Here is a 21,996-nt window from a genome sequence, read left to right on the forward strand (position 1 = left end):
GGGCTTCTGGGTCCCAGTGGGATCCAGACCCAGACACCCACAGACACGCACTTGTACATGCATGCACGCATAGCAATAGCGATACTGAGCTCAAAATAAATGGACAAGGGCTAAGGATGGGTCAGTGACTGAGGATGCTTGTTGGGGAAGATTCTGTCTCCAGAGGGGAAAATGGAGACTCGCAGAGTCATTTGCCTCTGTGTGTGTGCATACAGCTCCCCCACACCCACACCAAGAGAGAGAGAGACAGAGACAGAGAAAAAGAGACAGACAGAGAGAGAGAGAGGCAGAGAGAGAGAAACAGAGAGGCAGAGAGACAGAGACAGAGAGACAGACAGAGACAGAGAGACAGAGACAGAGGAGACAGAGAGACAGAGAGAGGGAGAGACAGAGACAGAGAGGGAAAGAGACAGAGGGACAGAGACAGAGAGAAAGAGAGACAGAGAGAGAGAGAGAGAGAGAGAGGGAGAGAGGGAAAGAGAAAGACAGAGAGAGGGAGAGAAAAATCAAGGGAGGGAGATTGCAAATCGTTTCCATTTCCTGGGATGTTGCTAACTCTACTTAAAATAAATAAGGGGAAGGAACTGCTTAAGTGTATAGATTCCTGTCCTCCCATCCCTAAGCCTTGGAGAATTTGTTTAGAATAATGTCACACCAAAAGCTAACCTTATCTCAGGCCTGAAGAGATGGGACAGCTACATCCTCGGTGAGCAAATAATACCACTTTGTTAGTCAGGTATATAACCTTACATCCTTGTGTAACTTAAATGTCTTGGCAACAAGATGATTTAAGGGGGAAAAAAGGGGGGCCACTCACATAACACTGCTAAGATTCAGTCTCCCTATTAGGTGGGGGGAGAGCATCTGGAAGCATCAATTTCTTACTTCTCATAGTGACCCATGGTAGGGAGAGGAGGGGACTGGAGGTTAAGAGGAACCCACCCAGTGGCTACTGGCATTCTTCATAATGGAGGGCCAACGCATAAATAAGACCTCCTTGGTGCTGTGTCCACACACCAATCCCTCTGCTACCATCTTTGACTCAGCACAGGTCTTCCTGGGCCACGCACACTCTCTCCTGAGGAGTTCGGGTAGAAGGTGCTGACAGCAGGCCTGTTACTTGTAAGGAATCTGCTCTGGTTGGTGTGCATTTTGCCAAGCTAGGACTGCCCTTAGATGCCTCTGTGGCTCTGTGCAGGAGTCAGAAAGACTCGTGGAGGGCAGGCTCTGGGTCTTCCAACAAGGCCCTTCTGCCCCCATGCCCCCGAAATGCTTCCTGGTGGTGGAGATTCACCAGGTGCAGAGGTAGCTGCACTTACCCGCAGTGTTTACTCACTCATTCATTCATGCTAGTTATTCACTCATTTATTCATCCATCCATCCATCCATTCATGCATCCATCCATCCATTCATCCATCCATTCATTCATTCATTCATTCATTCATTCTCATTCTCATTCTCCTTCTGGTGTTTAGTAATGGCTTGACAAAAGCAGTGTGGGAATGAAAAAGCACACACACACACACACACACACACACACACACACACACACACAGAGCTCATATCTAGTAACTGAAAATTTTCTAGGGATCCACATTTTGCTCAGGAAAATTGGCTTGAAGCAAAAACTGAGGCAAAATTCAAAACGCCAGAGAGAAATAACAAAGAAATAGTTAATGAGGCACGTGGAGTTCGAGCTGAACTACAGCAGGTGCCAGGGCAAGCAGGCATCAGGCTGCAGGGGCCAGGACAGAGCTGACTTTGGAAAACAGTAAAGGCCAGAGAAGATGAGAGGGTACTCAGGGTTGGTAACTGGCCTCCCCGACTTCTGTCAGAACGAGAAGGCAGGTTTGTGAATGGAAGGAAAGGAGGAGGGAAGAGAATGCTGGGTAAATCCCTTTGGCAAATGTCTGTTGAGTGTTCACACCAGAAACTTCCTTCTAGCAGGGGAGAAAGACTTGTTAACAGTTACAGGTGACCTTGGGAAGAGCTGTGGCAGAAGTGGGGACAAGGTCAGAGAGGAGTTATGACCCAAACTCTGAAGGGAGAGTTGAGGTCCGGAAGCTACTTATGGACAGGGGATGGCTCCCAGATGCGGGGAGCCATGCATGGAGCTGATACATCTGTAGATAGCCTGAGCAAGAGTCTAAGGTATTTGAAGCAAAAATCCAAGCTCAGGGAACAAGTGAGAAACACCTCCTTCCCCCGGAACTTTGCAGTGGTGGAGAGGCTAGCCTTGATCCTCTCTCTGACCTTGGGAAGCCACCAGCAGGAGCTAGCACTGTGAGGTGACTGGGGAGCCAATGGGAAGCTGCCATCCTCGAAGGCCCTCCTCTTTCCCCAACACCTGAGGCATGCACTTCCTCCCCTGGGGACCGTACCCTCTGTGAGTACTGGTTGCTCCTCTCCTCTGGCTCCTACTAGGGTCTGAGAGACTCTGTCTTTAGCAAGGTCTTTTTCAGAAACCTCACCCAAAACAAAGACAAGACCTGAACTCTACAAAACAAACAGAATGTACCATGGGGCAGCTCAGAGAAAAGCACTTGTTTCTTCTGAGCTTGTGCACATGCTGTGACCTCAAGCTGGCTTCTCCCATACCACAGCTTCTTGGCACCAGCCAGGTGTCCTACTTCATCTACTTGGAGTTGGCATGGACCCCACAGCTTCAGTGCTCAGTCTCACAGGGACCGCACTTTAGATCCCGTTGCTGTAACTGCTGCTTCCAACAGCCTCCTTGAGTTCAGTCACTTGCTAGAATGGCTCACAGGATCAGCACCTGCCCACCCCCACCCCCACCCCGCCCCGTTTCCTCCCTTATAAAGGATGTTCTCACCATCCCTGGCCAGCTGAAGAGAGACAAGAATGGGCTCCTGTGCCCAAGCAAGGACAAAATGCTAACGCCAGTGCCTAAAGAAGTGAGGTCCCTCTTGGGAACACAGCAGTGCAGGGGCGGGGGGGCATCAACAGATTACTAATATCTGTATACCGAACACATCTAAGGGAATGCAGGAGTCAGGGGCCAGTGCCTGGGAAACAATAAACAAATGAGTGCTCAGCAAGTGTGCTAAGCAAAAGTTAGCAGCCAGGGACACACATTCGGAATTTGGAAGGGCTGGCTGCTCTGAATTGGGTTATTTGTGCCTGCTGGTCAAGCCGACCAGTTTGCTTTTCTGGGTCCAGCACTCTGCTAGCTCGCCCCTATGGCTCTGAACTAATCAATCTTTCTGCCCAGGGCCTGGACACAGCTCCTTTAGGACTCAGAGGTCCACTCTCTGGGATTTGCCCTGCAAGAAAACTCTTAGTAACACAAACCTCAGGAGGTGAGCAAACAATGCCTTGATGGTGCTGGAGAGATGGCTCAGCAGTTAAGCAAGCTTGCTGCTCTCCCAGAGGACCCAAGTTCGACTTCCGGCACCTACAAGGGATAGCTCACAATGCCTGTAACTCCAGCTCCAGCAGATCCGATACTCTTTTCTGGCCTACACACACATGACATACACATCCAAAAAAACCCAAATAAACCGAACTTAAAAGCAGGGCTCTGAAACCACTAAAGAACTGAAGTTTGGATCACTGATGTGTGTTTTGTGCAAATAAAGTTTAGTTTGGAGCAAAGTTGAGATGTACTTGAAAACTAGGAATGACAAGACTGTTTAGGAAGCGTTTCAAACAAACTCAGGAGTGATCCCCAGTTCCCAGGACCCTGAGCCCTCTCTCCTTGTGATGCTCGGTGGCAGAGGATAACGCTGGGAAGACCAAGGGCTGCCACTGTCTGACGTCCTAACTCCACAACCCCTCCCATCCCTGGATGTAGAAGACACCTTGGAGGGTACTTGGGGTCAGTTTCAGATGGCCTTGCCTCTCACCATGGGTGAGTGCCAGCTTCATTTCTTCAAGGTAATGTTAGTGAGATTTAGATAGAAAAGGAAAGAAATGAGAGAAGACCTCCAGGGAGGTCTTGTGGGTGCATTGATGGCAAGGCTCCATGTTGGCTCCCTTGCTGACTCAACATGGGAGGGTCGCTTGCTATTTGCCACTTGCCACCACACCACAGTCCCCACCGTGATCCTCCCTCTGGTTCATGCTGAGTTGCACACCACAGAGACAGGCCACCCTTGCCACCTAGTTCTCAGTGTGTCATTCCCTTGAACAGAGGCAGACACTGCTGAAAGGACGTGTCCTCACCCAGGGTGTCAGCCTTCGACAGCCTTAGTGCTAAGCTTACCTCTCCAGGTGAGGATTTACCGTGTGGCTGTGGGGTGCTTAGTCCTGAACTCAGAAGGGCCCAATCAAACCTAGAAACCAGGATGTATAAGATGAGACTGAGGGGATGGGGGACGGGGTTGATTAAGCGATAGCTCCATAAAGCCTTTGCCAGAGAGGTCCTTCAAATGCCAACATCTCTCCCTGGAGGGATTCAGTAGGGGAAGGTTCAGGCCTGCTGAAACAGACAAGCAGCGCTCTTAACTGTCCCCTGGCTTTCCTGGCTTCCTTTTATAGCCCTGAAAAAAAAAGAGGTTGATTGGCTCTCACCTCTTGGTGCCATTTGAAACACCAGAAAACAAAAGGAGAGAAAAGAGCTGCCCAGTAGGTGCCCATAAATGTAACTGTGAGAAGCTGTGGCCTTTGGCTCTCTCCCACTGCCACGGCATTATTATTTGACAGACGCATCTTCTTTAAGATTTAGTTTTACTGCTTTTAATTATGTGTATGTATGCCTGCTGGTATGTGCACAAGAGTAGGTGCCTCCATCAGCCACCAGAACTGGAGTTAAGGATGGTTGTGAGCCACCTTGTGTGGGTCCTGGGAGCCAAACTCATGGCCTCTGCAAAAGCAGAATGCACCCTAAACCACTGAGCCATCTCTCCAGCCCCAAGACACATATTTTAAAAATAAAATTTATTTATTTATTTATTTATTTATTTATTTATTTATTTATTTATTTATTGTGTGGAGGTCAGAAGACATCTTGCAAGAGTCTGTTCTCTCCTTCTACCCACATAGGCCTTAGGGATCAAACTCAGGTTGTGAGCCTTGGCAGCACCTTAACTCATGGAGCCATCTTACCAGTCCCTAGACACATCTTATTGACAAATACTGGGAACCAGGCAGCCAGGAGTAGCAGCACCACAGAGACGTGTACACAGTTTCCAAAGACTATGTGAGCAAGCTGGGGAGAGGAAGACATGAGTCAGTAGATTAAAGGGTTAATACTGGGGACTGGTGTGGGGTGGGGGTGGGGAGTAAGGGGTGGGAGTAGGGTGGGGGTAGGGCAGGTGGTGGCCTCTGTTGGTAAAGTGCTTGCCACATGGGCAGGAGGACCTAAGTTCAGATCCCAGAACCCACATTTTTAAAAAAAAAAAACCAGTGTGGGGGTACAAATGGGCACACAGTAAGAGAATCCCTAGCCAGCTAGCCCTGCTGAGTGATGAACTCCAATCTCAGGGAGAGACCCTGACTCAAAACATAAGGTGGAGGAAAGTAGAGGAAGACATCTGACTTTGCCCTCTGCCTTCCACAGGCAACACCACACACAAGTAAATAAAACATAGTAGTGACACCCCGGGGAATGTGTCTGCTGCATCTTCTACCCAAGTAAAGTCCTGAGTATCCTGGTGTGGCTTCCATCCAGAGACCCAGCCAAGGGAGACACAGCACAGCAAAGACTCAGGAGCAGTCACTTCTTCCGATGACGTAGAGAAAGTCTTTCCCCTTCTACACTATTCTTGGAAGAGGGCGGTGAAGGTCCATTGAGAACATCTAATAAAGTACCTTGAAGAGGCATTAAGTCCTCCCTTAGGGTCAGAGCAGACACCCATCCCAAGAAACGGTGCCTTCTACCCTCAGGCAATACCCTCCAGGACAGCCTCTCCAGAACAGCTTCCCTTCCCTTCAGGGATGGCTCTCATGCTCCCATATGGATCACATTTCCTGTTGAGAAGTGTCGCCCCAGCCTAGGGGGTGGGGACTCCAGGCCAGCTCAGGGCATGAGGAGTTCTTCCTTTATAAGAGAAGGAAAGTTCAACTTCTTTAAAGGGCAGATGGTCCAAATTATCCCCACACTCCTCCCCCTCCCCCTCCCCCCCATCCCATCACAGCTGCAGAAAACTACTGAGCCCATTTTCCCAGCCCCGTGTGTTTATTTCTATTCTCTACAAGCTCCTTTCTTCCTTCTTGTTTTTTTTTTTTTTTTTTTTTTTTTTTTTTTTTTTGCCTTGGCAGAGGGGGACTGAAAGGCAGGAAAAACAAACATCAAGGGGCTGAACCATTGTGACCAAAACTTGGCCTCTCCCTGCTTGCCTTAGAAGCAGAATTCTGGGGCTCTGGGACCCTCTCCGGCCCCCCTCCCGTGCATAGGCAAGGGAGGTCTTGAGTAAGTCAGTGCTCTCTCAGGTCCTCAGAGCCTTAGCAAGTGGTGTGAGCCGTCCTCACGCAGTCACTCCTCTACTCTCTCATTAAGCACACTGGCTTGAGTACTTCGCTGTTCCCTTGTTAAAGCTTGGGTTTGAGTCCGGAGGGTACCTGCTAAGGTTTCAAAATTCTTGTGTACTGGAACAAAGAATTAGACCACGAATGGTGATAGACTAGTTATTACGGGAGAAAGAGGCACTCTTCAGAGTGGAAGTGGGCTAGAGAGCTGGGATGGGGTCCCACCCCCACTTATGACCCTTTATGCAGCAACTTTTCAGATGGGACTTGTCTTGGGCTCTCTCTACTTTATTTTCCAGTCCTTTTGCCATCTGGCTTTTTTCTTTTAATCTTTTTCTAAAGATCTACCTACCTATCTATCTATCTATCTATCTATCTATCTATCTATCTATCTATCTATCATCTATCATACATATATGATAAATCCCTCTATCTATGTGTTTGTTTTGTGTGTGTGTGTGTCTGTGTCTGTGTCTGTGCACACATGAGTGCAGGTACCCATAGAGACCAGAAGAGAATGTCAGATGCCTTGCAGCTGGAATCATGGCCAGTTGTGCCCTGTCCAGCATGAGTGCTGAAAGCCAAGTTCTGGTCCTCTGAAAGAGCAGCAGGACCAGTGCTCTTAAGCACTGAGCTGCCTCTCTAACCCTGTATCTTAATCCTGACTACTCTCTCTCTCCATACCTACTTTCCTGCCACATCAAGGTCTCTATGTGTAAATGGGGACACAACTGGATGCTGAATGACTGTCGTCTTCTCATAACATAGTGGAGGGATGGGGTGCACGGGGATCCAGGAAAGGAAATTGGAGCGTAATAATACCCAAAGATGGGGGGGGGGGAGCACCCATCAGGGAAGCTTCCCCCGAGGTGACTTCTATGTGCCTTGCAAAGCTGGTGAGCATGCAGCTCAGCCGATGTTACATCTGGCTATCTCTAATACTGCTGTGGCTATTCATAAAGACCACCTTCAAAGTATTCAAAACACCCCAGACTGTTCAAAATTGCGTTCAAAACTCCCCAGCTGATTGCGTGTGAGGTCAGGCAGGCCTTCAAGTCTAAGAAGCAGACACCATAGCCCAGTACAGTAAGTGCTGAAGGCCCCAAGGGGCTGTCCTAAAAACACCTTACATCTTGGAGAGAACTGCAGCTAGACAGCGGCCATCAAAAGGACAGGCTATTGCTCTGAGCACTATATAGCAGCTGTGTGACCCTGGGTAAATCCCTTGACTTTTCTGGACCCATTTCTTCTGTTGAATGCGAGAAGCTATAACCACTAACATGGCAGTAAGATAGATGTATGGAGCTCTTTGCTTAGCAACTAGCATTCAGGGGACAGACTTCCGTTCTCTGCACTGCTCCTGCTCCACTTCCCACTGTGAAATGCCCAGGACTGGGCTTTGAAGTGGTTGGGTCTGAGGACAGAGCTGAACCATCAAGACCAAGGCATGCTGGGAGCCTGGAAACCAGCTCCGAGAGACTGCAGCTACCAGTCAATTACATGATCCTCTTGGATCTGCCCCAGGGGCAGAGGGATGGAGAAACTTGCTCAGTTACACTGAGAGCAGAAAGACATTTCACAGTTTACCCCCCAGTAAAAGCCACAAAACCCCAAATGGGATGTGCAAACAAGGTAAAGGAGCCTGTGGCTAAGGGAATGCCAGGGGCAGCCAGGGAAGCCAGCACCCTAGAAATGAAACCAGATCCTGGTTTGAAAGTCCCCGGGGTGGATTCCCAAGAGATGCTGTGCCTTCCCTCCTCTGCCTAGAGGTTGGGTGAACAGCTGTCAGGCCTGTGGACAGATTAGAGATCTGAGTCTGGAGGGGTGAGGGGATAGGCCTAAGTCTAAGGCCTCTTCCCACCTGGAACTCGGGAAATCATGACCCAGATCTAGATGCTTTTCCCACAATCCTGCTTCTTCTACATGTAGTGTTTACAGGATAGCACGGGCAAAGCAGTGCTTGCTTTGAGAGAAAAAAACCCACAGGTTAGATTTATAAAGGCTGTGTTAGGCACCCAGGAATGGCCTGGGCCGTGGTGCAGAATTCCCACATTAGTCCAGAACCGCCTGGCTTAGCAAATCACATCCATTTTGCATTAGCATGTAGGGAGCTGCTGACAGCAGGAGCCAGGCTTCTGCACGCCACCCCTACTCCCTCCCCTAGCATGCCAAGGAGCCAGAAACTGGGGAGAGTAGAGGAAGTGAGGAGGAGACCAATGTGAGGAAGGGAGGGAGGGAGCAGCTCCCGATCCTACACAGATTGGCCTTCTGCGTGCCATCTCTGCTGGGGCCCTGCTATGCAAGCTGTCCTCACCAGTGCATGGAGATGCCCAGGGATGCCCCATGTGCCAACTGTTCTGCCGGAATTCACGCCACTGGATGTTCTAAGTCTTTGACACTCACTGTTGCTCTCAGTGCCTTCATTCTACCTGTGTGTCCAGAGAAGACACTGGCCAGTGGCGCCAACAATCCAGAGAAGCCCCCCTGAGGGCAGAGGCACCCTGTTTCTATTCACCAGGGCCATAGGAGGAAACCTTCTGGACTTTATTCAAACCCACTCACAATGGGGTCCTCAGAGGCAGGTTACCAGTCAGTCATTAGGTACCTGTGGCATCCCTCATGCCCTCCACCCCATCCCGTCCCCCACCCCATCCTCCACCCCCACTCGTGTTCTGTTCTCTTCAGATATTTAGTAATCTGAGTCACTTTTGGGTAATGGGGCTTGAGAAAAGGCCCATCATATTGGCAAACCTTGTACAGCCTGGAATGAAGGGGGTTGTTGGAACCCAAGACTGCTCTGGGTCCACTGCCATAAATTAGGGGTCAGCTGTCTAGTGTCTCATCTCAGACATGGCCTAGTGACTCCAATCCCTGATCCTCAGCCATTTTTTTCTTCTGCCTCCACTCCCCCCTCTCCACACTCCCCAGCTTGTATTCTTGAGAGATTCTGAGTGATTCTGGACTTTTCACTACAAGTGGCTTGGACAGAAGTTCTGAGTTTAAACAGACCTTCTGGGCCTTTCCCACATATAAGGAAGTGCCACGGGCTGTGGGCACAGCGCACTCCTTGATTGATTTATCAAATGTCACAGCCTAACCATAGTCATCGGCAAAGTCAAACTGGCGCTAATAACAGGGTAGTGAACAGAGCCACACAGCAGTAACTATCACCATAGGGGAAAAGAATTCTGCCCCAAGTGTAACCTGAGGTTGGGAGCACCCTAGAACAATCTTAGGCAGAGCCTTTGGCCTGAGGCATGCCAGCGCCTGTCCCCGGGGAACCGAAAGGAACCGTCCACCATCTTCCCTTGGTGTGGTGATCCAGTGCTGGGAGTGAGAAAGAGAGGGGCCTGGCCCCCCAGGAACAATTGCTTCCTCAATCTCAGTCTCCTCATCTCTGCATGGGGGTGGAGGTGGCCTGGCAGTCTCCTGCCACAGCTGGCGCCCTGCCATCGTCTACTTTTCCTCTGTGGGTGACTCAAGGTGAAAGACACTACTTCTGTTCCCACTCTCCTTTGACATCCCTTCTGACCGTGGGACGGGGTTGGGAGTTCCAGAGGCGAATCTGAATGGAGAACTAAACAAGCAGTTGGAAATAGAAATGGACACACCAGCCGAGCGTGGTGGCGCACGCCTGTAATCCCAGCCCTCGGGAGGCAGAGGCAGGCGATGTCTGTGAGTTTGAGGTCAGCTCTCCTACTTACAGGGCATGGATTGAAGAAGTCACACCACCTCTCTGGGCCCCTGGTGGTCCTTCCTGCGAGCATCACGTCATCACAAAGTCTTGGCCAGCTGGCAAATTCTATGTTTCCTGGTCATTTGTGATGATTGGAAAGGCCCAATGATTGTGTCACCATTATTAACTAAACTAGCTCCATGTGCTACGTGATGGGACGTCTGAAGCCCACAGCTAAGCTGCAACACACTGCCGCCAGTCACAGCCTCAGGAAATGCAGAGCTTCCTAGAGCTTCCAGAGTCCAGACCCACTCATTTCTCCATAGCCTGACCCCAAATGTGTCCCTTTCTCTCTTAACTGGGGAGGTGGGTCTGGCCTGGCAACGCTGGGGCTTTCTTTGGGGGTGTGGGTGAGGACCACAAGGCTGGTTCCAGGAGCAGTCTGGGTAATGAGCAAAAGCAGTCTAGGAAGTCAGGAAATAGGAGGCAGTTTCTAGGAGCTGGAGGAGCGAGGTAGGAAGGCACGAGCAGAGATCAGAACCACTGACACCCCAGGAAACTTGTAGGTGAAGCAGGGAGCCCTTTAAACTGCAAGAGCAGGGAGGCCACGTGGCTGCGAGGGGCCAGTGCCCTGTCCTGGCTATCTTAGGGGTTTCTTCTGAGCAATGATGCTTCTGGGCTAAACCTTGGCAAGCAGCTCGGAGGGTACAAGTGGCAAAGAGCAGGCTCTTCGTAGTACTTGAACTGACACAGATCTGGAGTGACACTGCCAGGCTGGTGCTCTCCAGTTTACCACTCTCTATGGCACTAAGTTTCTTTTCAGCCCCTAAGGTTGATACGGTGCTGGCTGGGAGGGCTGTCCTACTAGGGACCCATTACTCTGCGTGGTGCATAGGCCATGGGGCAGTGACATCTTTGAAGGTGAGGTTATGAATCCCATAATTTTGGTTACCACATTTCCAATATTGTAAAATTTCCCTATTTCCAAATATGCTTTTACTGTCACTTCTGCATGTACTGGGACCTGATGGGAATTTAAACACGCTGCCATCTAAGTGACATTTTCCAAATTTTCTTAGCACTCACCAGAATGCAAGGCAGGCCACATCCCTGTTTTCTAAAGAGAACAGTGTACCCGTGGCACTGTAATCTGAGCCTAGAACCTAGAGCCTAGAACCACCTCATGGAAAGCCATTGAGTAACAGCGAGACAGTGACATAGTATAAGAACTGGCACCTTGAGATGCCCTGATGGTGGACCCTCCACTCAGTCCCCCACCAAAGCCCTGGACTCTGAGTGGTCCATTCACCAGGTTCTCTATTATCAGGGGAGTTTGTCCATTTCTGGATGCGTCCATCTTAAACTCAGTGGATACCCCAGCGTCTGTGACACTGTGCCATACAACGGCGTCCCCTGAGAAAGTAAGGCAGTTATTATAATACGAAGAAATAAATATGTCCAGAGAAAGGCCAGATGATGGGGGACTAGGGGACTAGGGTCTGAGAGGAGACACCTGCACCTGAGGCCTGAAGACATTGAGGGCAGCGAGCACGCAAGAGGGCTTTTCCACTTCCACATCCCTCCTCCCATCTCCTCATTCACTGCCCGTTCTTTTCCTGGGCCAAGTTTCCAAGATGGCGCCTCTTCACCCTGTCTACTCCCTTCCATATCCAATTTTCAATATGGTGTCTCCCTTCACTCTCCACACCCTACTTTGTTTTGTTTTTAAGACTTACTTAGCCAGGTGGTGGCGGCACATGCCTTTAATCCCAGCACTTGGCAGACAGAGGCAGACGGATCTCTGTGAAGTCTACAAAGCCAGTCCAAGACAGCCAGGATAACACAGAGAAACCTTGTCTCAAACCCACCCCATCCCCCAAAAAAGACTTGCCTATTTATTATGTATGCAGTGTTCTGCCCACATGTCCATCTGCAGGCCAGAAGAGGCACCAGATCACATTATAGATGGTTGTGAGCCACCATGTGGTTTCTGGGAATTGAACTCAGGACCTCTGGACCCTCATTGCTCCACACTTACTGGCTGCCATCTCTCCATCCTCTTTCCTGGTCTAACTTCCAATATGGTGCCTTCCTTCACTCCTCACTCCTTTCCTTGCCTAGCATCCAAGATGGCCCTCCCTTCACTCTCCCTTGTACATCCTTCAAGATGGCGCCTCACCTCGTTCTACCCACTTCCTTGTCTACACTTCTAAAATGGTGCCTTCCTAGTCCTCTAGTCCCTTCTTCTGTCCCCACCTCTACACTTAACACTACTTGGAAATTCTTACGTTGAAAAAGGGTCTTACAGTGTAGCCCAGGCTAGCCCAGGCTAGCCTAGGTACTAATGATACACCTGCTTCAGCCTCCCAGGGGCTGGGACTATAGGTGTGTGCCATAACCCCTGGATTTATGACTTGTTTCCCAGGCTTTTGTCAGTTGCCCCCACCCCCAACTGTCGGCTTCATGAGGGCACATCCTTTGCTCATGTGTGTATTCTCTGTTCTCTAACAGATGCTTGGTCATTTGTTTGGCAAGGTGAGTAAGGAACCAGAATGAGGCCAGCCTGGGCAAAGCCCAGAAGCTAAGTCAGTGACTCTGAACATAGCCTCACTATCCTCGTCACATTCTAGCTCTTTCTCTTGCTCTGACTTGACCTTCAATGCTACCTGGCCTGCTGCAGAACCCACCATAGCGTCCTCCTGCCTCCTCCTGCCTCCTGTTTCCTGCCTCCTCCTGTCTCCTCTAACCCCACACAGAGGCTTCCGTTCTCAGCCTCACTGCACAGCGTGATTGATGCACAGACTCTCAAGTGACCTGGTGTTGACAAGAGGCAAGGCAGGTCTGGGGAAACCTGTTAGCCAATCTGAGGTCAAGCCTCTGGCCTATTTTGGTGTCACCAGTTCCTCCTTACTGTCCCCAGGGAGTTATCCTGGTCGTGCATGGACTCTGAGTTCTACCTTCCCACCACTGTTTCCTCTTCCAGGTTCCTGTGTTCTCCCACTGCCCTTCCCCTTCGAGTGCTGGCAGGAGCTGGGTTTTCAGTAACTGCAAAGGGGTAGCTGGTTGCCTGGCCAGGGATAAAACTCACAGAATAGCGATGAAGAGATTTTTGTAGTCAGCTTTGCTGTGAACTTCAAACTCTTTTTAGAAATCTGACAAAGAGCAAGAATAAAGCTGGGCATGGTGGCATACACCCACAATCCAAGCATTTGGGAGACCCTGTCTCAAAGCAAAGCAAAGCAAAACAAACAAAAGAGCAGGTATGACACACTGTGACCACCTGGTCTTAGCCCTAGCTCTCTCTCTCTCCCCCTGTGTGGAAGGATGGCCATTCAGGAGGCCGGGTCAGGTCCTGGGTGTCTGGAGACAGGTATTAACAGTGACTCTCTTGGCAGGTGATACGGACTTCACACTGATTCGCCTGGTGAATGGCTCTGGCCCACACGAGGGCCGAGTGGAGGTGTTCCATGAACGTCGCTGGGGCACAGTGTGTGATGACGGCTGGGACAGGAAGGATGGGGACGTGGTTTGCCGCATGCTGGGCTTCCATGGGGTTGAAGAGGTGTACCGGACAGCTCGTTTTGGCCAAGGTAAGGATGGTAAAGTAAGATACAGATTGGATAACTTGGAAGAGAGCCATGGATTCCAGGCTCAGCCTGCCTCCCCCCCAAAGCCTGCATCACCTTCATGTGATAACGTCAACTGTGCTCTGGGGCCACCTATGCCTCAATCCTCTTCTCAGTACACACCTTATACTTATAAACACTTTGTATAGAACCCGAACATGAAGAAATTTGGGTGGACTTGAACCCAAAACAGCAGTTCCCAGTGGATCAGAGGACCTCTCCTCCATTTAGTTTGGTGTATCCTAGTGCTCCGTAGTGTGCCTGGCCCCTCTCTCCTCTGTGTCTTGGTCTTCTTGTCTGGGAAAGGGGCTCACAGACTCTGGGATGCTTTCCAGCCTAGGCCCCTGGGACCTAGCATGCTGCCAATCAACTGTTGTGAAGACAGTTGATTCTGGGGTGGGGAGGGTGAGGATTTGAGCTGATCAGATCACACTCAGCTGTCAGGTGTGTCTGGTGACCTGTGAGGGGCAGTTGCCCAGGACAGGAGCTTTTGGGGTTATAGAATGGTGCCAGATAAACCTACCATCTTGCCCAAGGCATAGGCTTCGTATTCCTCTGAGCTAAAATAGTTAGAGGGCTTCCTAGTGTGGCACGAGGAAAGAATGGCTTGTCCTCTCTCTGCGCACAGCTAGGCAGACTGTCCCTGAAGGTCTCCACTCCTTGCAGCTACCTGCCTTCCTGTCCCAGGAGAAGCTGCGGCAGTTCCTGCTCAAATATTGGTGCGTGGTGCCACCTGATGAACGCCCACCTGTTCCACACACCTGCCATCCTGACATTTCTTGTAGAAAGACAGAAGGGCCACAGCAGACAGGGGCATCCAAAAGGCTAGAAATACAGAGGCAACCGTCAGGATGGAGGACCTCTGTCCCTGCCAAAGCTTTGTGCTGATTTCCACATTGTTTCCAGAGGAAAGTCTCCATGTTGCTATCCTTAGGAAGATGAGGGATCCTTGTTTCTTTTCTATTTGAGACTCCTTCCTAATAAATGGGTACAAAACCTTATGGAAAAGAAATGCATAAACTCTTTCGAGGAAGCCTTAGCAGGTATTTAGAATATCCTGGTAGTCTTTAATTAAAGCCTTTAGTTGCTGTAGGGTGGCCCAGCCTGAGGCACATGGCTTCTGGGGCTTGTGACTGGCCTTGGGTTTGTGACTGGCCTTTCATTAGCCCTGACTTTTACATCATGTGTCTCCAACTTGTCACTTGATTCCTTTAGCCAGCCAATAGACTTCCTTCATGGGCATGTCACATTTGCATTGCTACCTCCCATCATAGTCCACTGAGCTATACAGGCCCTCTCGGCTCACCTCTTCATCTTGATATGTTCTTAGTCCTTTAGCTGCTCCTCCTCCTCCTCCTGCTCCTCCTCCTCCTCCTGCTCCTCCTCCTCCTCCTCTTCCTTACAGTCTGCAAGCTGTCCCTGGAGTCCTTTTCTACACATGGGGATGCAATCATGATCCAGGTCATTCTCTCTGCCCTAAAATGTTCCCTTGAGCCTCAGACCCCTCAATATCCAGTTACTTTCCAGGCAGCACCACTTAAAGATACTGAATGCACCTGCCAAAGGGGCTACGTTTTCTTCCCATCAAATTCTTTACCTCCATCAGGCCTACAGCACCATTTTGTGTTAGACTCCATCTAAACCAAGACCCTGGGCACATCCACCCTATCGCCGGGTCCTCATCTGTCCCATCCCCAAGTCTTACAGATTCTACCACGTCCATCCCTCTGGGGTCTTTTGAGTCTGTCTCCTCCTCTCCTTTCTCACTGTGCCACCTTAAACAGCTTGAGCAGATTTCTTACCCTCACTGAAACTTTAGTTCTTTCTCCTTTAAGGACAGGCTGCGGGTGTTAGATGGCCTTGTGTGTGTGTCAAGCAGTTAGCGCCATGCAAGTACCATTGCCTGTCTCCATCTACTGTGTACTGAGTTAAGATGGCTGCTAGTCCAAGGGGCCTGAGTATAGAGCTGAGCTTTTACGAGCTGCTGTCATTTTGGCTCTCACCACAATCTACAGGTTAATTCCTGGGTCTGCCTTCCCTAGCTGCCAGCAATCTGACAAAAACAAACAAACAAACAAAAAACAAAACACACACACACACACACACACACACACTCGCAGTGCATGCTTGTGTTAACCCCTTCCTGAAACTTCAGTGGGCCTTTATTGCTCTTGGGATCAAATTAGCAACAAAGCCCTTCTTTTTTTTACTCCCCCACTAATTGTTCTTTGAGAAGAGTCCGGCTATATAGCTCAGGTTGGCCTTGGGCTCACTGTGTTATCAGGCTACTCAGCTCCCCCAAGTGAAGGGATTTCAAGTTCGCACCACTACTACAAAGCCATGATCAAAATCTTTCTGAAGCCGCTTCCTACCACTCCTTCCTTGTCATGAGGTGCTTCCCTCACAGGTGTCTTCTGGGCTTCTGAGGCCACCTGATACAGCTTCCAGTCGCCTTGTCTCCGCGTTGTCTTTCCCCATCGGCTCTGTTTCATCTCCTGGGGGGAGCTTTCCAGGCCCTCTGATACCTCAGCTCACGATGAACACACACTTTAGCTCCTGTGGTACACCCTGCATGTCTCCGTGGACCATCTTGTTCACAGGGAGCGGGGGGGGGGGGGGGGGTGCGGGGCGGGGAGGATTCTAAATCCGCAGAAGAATGCTGGGTGTAGAGCAGGCCCTCAGGTTATCTGTTGAGTGAACGAACTTAGTGTTGTGCTGCAATGCGCTCTGTGGTCTCAATCCCACCCCATGAAGAGCACCTGTTGTACCATTTTCTCCTCTGTTTACCAGGAGGCAGTGTGCTGGTCCTTTTTATCCTAGGGAACTTTATTGTGCATCCTCAAAGGGGACAACCAGAGTGGAGCTGACCTAGCCTGAGCAGGGCTCCTCAGGCCAACATATGTCTGTGGGTCACCCGGGGCAAGATAAAGTCCTAACAAATTCCCACACTGGTTCTGGGACCTCGCCTTGTGCAGCCAGAGGACTGACTATTCTAACGCCAGGTGACAATGAGTGCTGGCTTCTGTGACATGGGGTGAGGGGCATAGATACTAGCCACTCCCTTAGCAGTGACCCCCACACACTTGTGAGAGTGGCAGCTTGGCTTGTGAAATGACCATGCTCCAAGTGTATTCGCCTTCCAGAGGCTGGACACCAGCCCGTCTTGGCGGAGCCTCAGGCTGTGCTTACAAGTGTCCACATCCTGCAAATGAATTTTGGGATGGGCAGCCTTGGGGCTGTTGTTCATTTGTTAGTGCCCTTTATTTGCTTGGGTGTGACTAATCCAACAGAGCTCTTGGGCCTGCCGCCTTTTCCTGGGTAATTTGTGAAGTGATGTGTTTTCCAGGAGACGTTTAATCTGTGAGTTATTGCTGGGCCTCAAAGGGCTTATTGTGTAAAGAGCCAGAGAGAGGCTCTGGTGAGGACAGAGTCCAGGCAGACAGCGGGAGGAGCCCTCTCGTCCTTCTGTCCTTAACTCGCTGCACGGCAGTCCTTCCATAGAGGACACTTGAATCTCCATGGAACAAGCCTAAACAGCTTAATTCTGGTTTAGTCCATAGCATGGCAGCTTAGCCAGTCCTTTGGGCATCTTTGTTAAGAGATGTCACAGGGCAGATTTAGAATAAATGACAAAGCTGAAGATTTTCATAGTCTCAGTGATTCTCCTAAAAAGAGAGGGATCACCTGGCTTCAGGGGAGGGGAGGTGACAGTATGGAGGGTTACCGAAGCCGTTCCCAACAAGGAAGCATCTGGTAGACTCACATGGGGTGACATGGCTCATAACGCTGGAACCTGGGTTAATTCCCTCAACCTTGTAATTTATGGCTCTTTTTTGTATTCACTGTTTATTCTTATTACTGTGACCTAACCAACCCAAGGGAGGAAGACTTGCTTTAGCACAGGGTTTCAGAGAGTCACAACCCATCCTGGTAGGGAAGATGTGGTGACGGGCAGGGGGACGCCAGCTCTGGTTGTGGGAAGTGGCAGACAATCAGGTCTGGAGTGGTGTAATTTTCAAGAGTCTGCCCTTTACTGAGCTACTTCCTTTTGATAAATAGGCCCCACCTCTTAAAGGTTCCCCCAGCCTCCCCCAAAACAAAGCTACCAGAAGGAAACAAATGCTTTAAAAAAGGACTCTGGGAGGGAGGCACTTCAGAGTCAAACTATAGGAGGCATCATAGACCTCACAGGTAAGGAAGAAAGCTGGAGTGGCCAGCAGTCCAGGTTTGCCCAAGATTTACCAGGTTTCCAGGAAAAGTCCCATATCCTGGGACACTCTTCCCACTTTGAAAACTGAATTCCAACCCCACCCCAACTGCAGAAGACGCTGAGCCCTGGGGTGAAGCATGCCCTCCCCCCCCCCCCACGCTCCCTCCCTCCCCGACATAGCCTAGTTTTTGTTTCCGTTACCAGGGCTTATGAAATTGCAGAGTTCAACCTCTGTGAAAATGCAGATTCTGCCTTAGCAGGACAGAGCAGTACCCACGGTTCTGCATATTTTACAAGTTCTGGGGATACAAACGCCGAGGTCCAGGGCCTCACTTTGGGTAGCAAAACTACTGCTTCCATAGTAGAAGGCCCCAAGCATCCTACTAGAAGGCCCTCAGCATCAGGAGCCAGGCATAGGCATGAGCAGAAGATACCCATCACCACCCACCACCCTCCTGCTGCCCAGCTCATCGGTAGGAGCATGGGGTGACTGCACAGCCTGCTCCCTTCTCCCACAGACTGCTAGGCAAGCCCTCTATTTGCTCTGGAAAGTTAGCCCAGCTTCCCTAACTCCCGATATTCTCAGAAGGAAGCCAGGTTCATACCATTCAGGGTTTTGATGCTATTCTGTGACAGCCTATTAAAGCTCCAGGCTCTCCATATGTGGCCACCTTCACACCAGCAAGGTCAACTCATTACAGCTGGATGAATGAGGCTGACTCAAGTTTTAGGGATGCTGTGTTTGAGGGGCTAACCTAATGACTCATGGCTTGAGGATGCCTGACTATAATGTCAAATTTGGGGATCCTTTATATTTCGAATACCATGGGATCTTGGGCTCATGAATGGGACCACGTAGCAATTTGGTACTGAAAACCTCAGTTCTTGACCACTGGATAATCCACGGTCTGTCTAACACCACCCTTCTGATTAGATTTTGCCAAACTGTTCATTCATAACGGCTTCAAGATTCTGTATCTCAGTGGTAGGACGAGTCAGTTATCAAGTGTGAGCCTGGGGATAGGTGGGTGGGTAGCAAGATTTGAGTTTGAAATAAGTCTCTACAAGTTATAAGATGTGTAATCTCATACCAATTGCTCTCTGAGCCTGTTTTCTCAAGGCTGCCCATCCCAAACTCATTTGCAGGATGTGGACACTTGTAAGCATAGCCTGGGGCTCCACCAAGACGGGCTGGTGTCCAGTCTCTGGAAGGCCAATCCCCTTGGAGCATAGTTATTTGACAAGCCAAGCTGCCACTCTCACAAGTGTGTGGGGGCACTGCTAAGGGAGCGGCTAGTATCTATGTCCTTCGCCCCATGTCACAGAAGCCAGTGCTCATTGTCACCTGGCATTAGAATAGTCAGTCCTCTGGCTGCACAAGGTGAGGTCCTGGAACCAGTGTGGGAATTTGTTAGGACTTTATGTGTTTCTTACTATCTACCCCAAAGCATAGAGGTTCATAATCCATAGAGGGTCCAAACACCCATACCCTCTGTTGTTGTTACTCCACTTATAGGAAGCTAACCTTATACATAAGGATCCTTCTCAGTGGATCACTGAGAGGGAAGATGGCGGAGGGCAGGTTTGAGAAGTGCCTGCAGGGACAGCCAGGCCGTGGTCCCGTCACATCCAGGCATGTTCCCTTTTTCTCCTCCATTCAGCTTCCCTAATCACTGCTAAGGAGTTGTGTTTGCCTCTCTTCACAGGCACAGGGAGGATTTGGATGGATGACGTGAACTGCAAGGGTACCGAGAGCTCCATCTTCCACTGCCAGTTCTCCAAGTGGGGAGTGACAAACTGTGGGCATGCTGAGGACGCTGGGGTGACTTGTACTACACTCTGAGAGTGGGCACAGCCCAAGGCCAGGGCACTGCCGCTGAGCCACATTCCTGTGTCTCTGCGGTAGGGGGATCGCTTGGAGCTACCTAACCATGGCTTGTGCCTGGTCCAACACCACCCAACCCTTGCTGCCAGTTGGCCCTCCTCTGGTTCAAGGTGACCTGTTGTCACTCTCCACTCAGAATACTACTCCAAAGTGTTCAGTGTGACCTACATTCTCTTTCCCTTCCACCAAGGTTTCTACATGGGGTGCCCTTAGCAGTTGAACCAGCAATGCGCTCAGCTACCTGGAGACCATCCATGGGGCCTGGGGATCCAAGTTCCCTTTGGTCTCTTGGTTACCGATCGATGATTGACGCTGATATGGTTCCATAGATAAGAACAGAGGTAGGAGGTGTCGTGGGTCATTTACTTTGCAGATAATTCTCAACTCTCAGTTTCACCATCCGCTCCCCCTGCAAGTGGAAACCCTTACTGACTGTGTTTCCTCTCTGCTCCTCTGCCTCTTCCTGCTATATGTGAGTTTGAGGAAGAGGTAGAGAGAGGTATGGGAGACATAAGAAATGCCAGTCGCCTAAGGAAACCCTGACTGGAGCTGGGAAGGGAGGGGAATAACTACCGTGCAGTGCTACATCATATCTTGGGTGCTGAGTTTCCTTATCCGCTTTGCTGTGTTGGTACAAGGCAGGTCAACCGGGCCAGGTACTGCTCACCTGGCCCAGTCATCTGGCTTCTGAGCTAGAAGACCAAGGATGACCAAGACTGAGATGAGGTTGGTGTTCTGGCCAGGCCCTTGATAGGCCTGAGCAATGAGCTCAGGGCTGTAGATGTTGGTTCTCAAAAAGTTGTATGCTCCCCCTAAATCCTACAGCGAGCACGTGTAAGATCAGACATGATGGGTTTCTAAATCAAACATCCACACGGGAGGGAGGACTTGAAGCTACATGTTAATCTGAGCCCGTCGGTCATTAAAGACTGTGTCTCGGGGCAGTTGGTGACATTGTGCCTCCCAGGCCTCTTTAAATATAATCCTGTGCTCAGAGGAACGCAATCCTGCTAAACTCCTGAAGGCCTCTTTAAGCCTGTGAGCTGCACTCCCCTCCTGCTCACAAGGAGAATGCATTCTGCTGTTGATACAAGGGGGAGGTTGGACGAGATTGCACACGCTTTCTAGAACCGGGGGAGCTAAAGGGCAGCAACTGAGTGCAGACCTGCCTGGCTACAGTAGAGTCACAGACACAATCACATACCTTATGAGGTGAGCATTACCCTGATGGGGTCAGGAAGACCTAGGAACCTCCAGGTATGGTTCCCTGCCTCCCCCCACCCCCCAAAGACCCCGGCTGGCCACTAAGCCAGTATGTGATCTTGGTCGTCCTTGCTTGCAATATGCGTTACTCACTACTGTTCTCACGATCTGACCAACTGTTATGTTTACATAACATGCATGGACTCATGCATCTTCTTTGAGAGCCAATGTGTGTATACCTGTATAAGCATTGCACTCCTAATTACGTAGCTCAGCACATCACAATGGTTATGGTTTAAAATATATACTAAAGGTTATATTTTTTAAAAAAAAACAGGTATTTTAAAAGTATGTAAACATCACTTTGAGAATTCCGGGAAAGAATCCACTTACCCCAGTGATGAAGACTCAGGTAACTTTCTTACTTGGTCTTTACGTGGGGGAAACATAAGTTCAGTTTTAATGTCTGTAAAAGCAATGTTGAAAAGTATTTTAGCCATAAAAATAAAAGTCGATTAGTTTACAGACCCACCTACGAGGACATGGACATGACCATGGACTGTATTTCAGGGACTAATGGAAACCAGGCCTACAATACTTCAGACCTTTTGTAAAAAAAAGAATTTCAATAAAGCAAACATTTGAAATACATGTCACTGAACATGTGGTCCATAGCATCTTTTTCTCATGAAAACCCAGGGACTGTGGAGAGGGATGGTAAGGCAATCTGATTACTTTCCAGTGAGGACAGCATGTGCTGTCCATGCAAAGCCATCTCAGTGCTCTTGGAAACATCCAACACACACACACACACACACACACACACACACACACACACACACACACACACACATCCAGACTGATTATGTGGTAGAACACATCTTAGTCTGTTTTCCGTTGCTGTTACAGAATACCTGAGATGTGGTAGATTTATAAAGAAAAGAGGTTTATCTGTAGTACTGAAAGT

At 49.9% G+C, this 21,996-nt stretch overlaps 1 protein-coding gene across 1 annotated transcript in view; it reads left to right on the plus strand.

The window, feature by feature from the left end:
* Scara5 (scavenger receptor class A member 5) overlaps positions 1-20,121 on the plus strand; it is an 88,988-nt gene extending 68,867 nt beyond the window's left edge. Inside the window, exons 7-8 of the mRNA XM_051160727.1 lie at positions 13,501-13,695; positions 19,648-20,121. Of these exons, the coding sequence (XP_051016684.1) occupies positions 13,501-13,695; positions 19,648-19,784 (332 nt within the window). The 3' untranslated portion in view covers positions 19,785-20,121. The remainder of the gene's footprint in view (positions 1-13,500; positions 13,696-19,647) is intronic.
* The last annotated feature ends 1,875 nt before the right edge of the window (positions 20,122-21,996 follow it).

This window comes from Acomys russatus, chromosome 18 (genome assembly GCF_903995435.1).
Source record: "Acomys russatus chromosome 18, mAcoRus1.1, whole genome shotgun sequence".
NCBI classification, from domain to species: domain Eukaryota; kingdom Metazoa; phylum Chordata; class Mammalia; order Rodentia; family Muridae; genus Acomys; species Acomys russatus.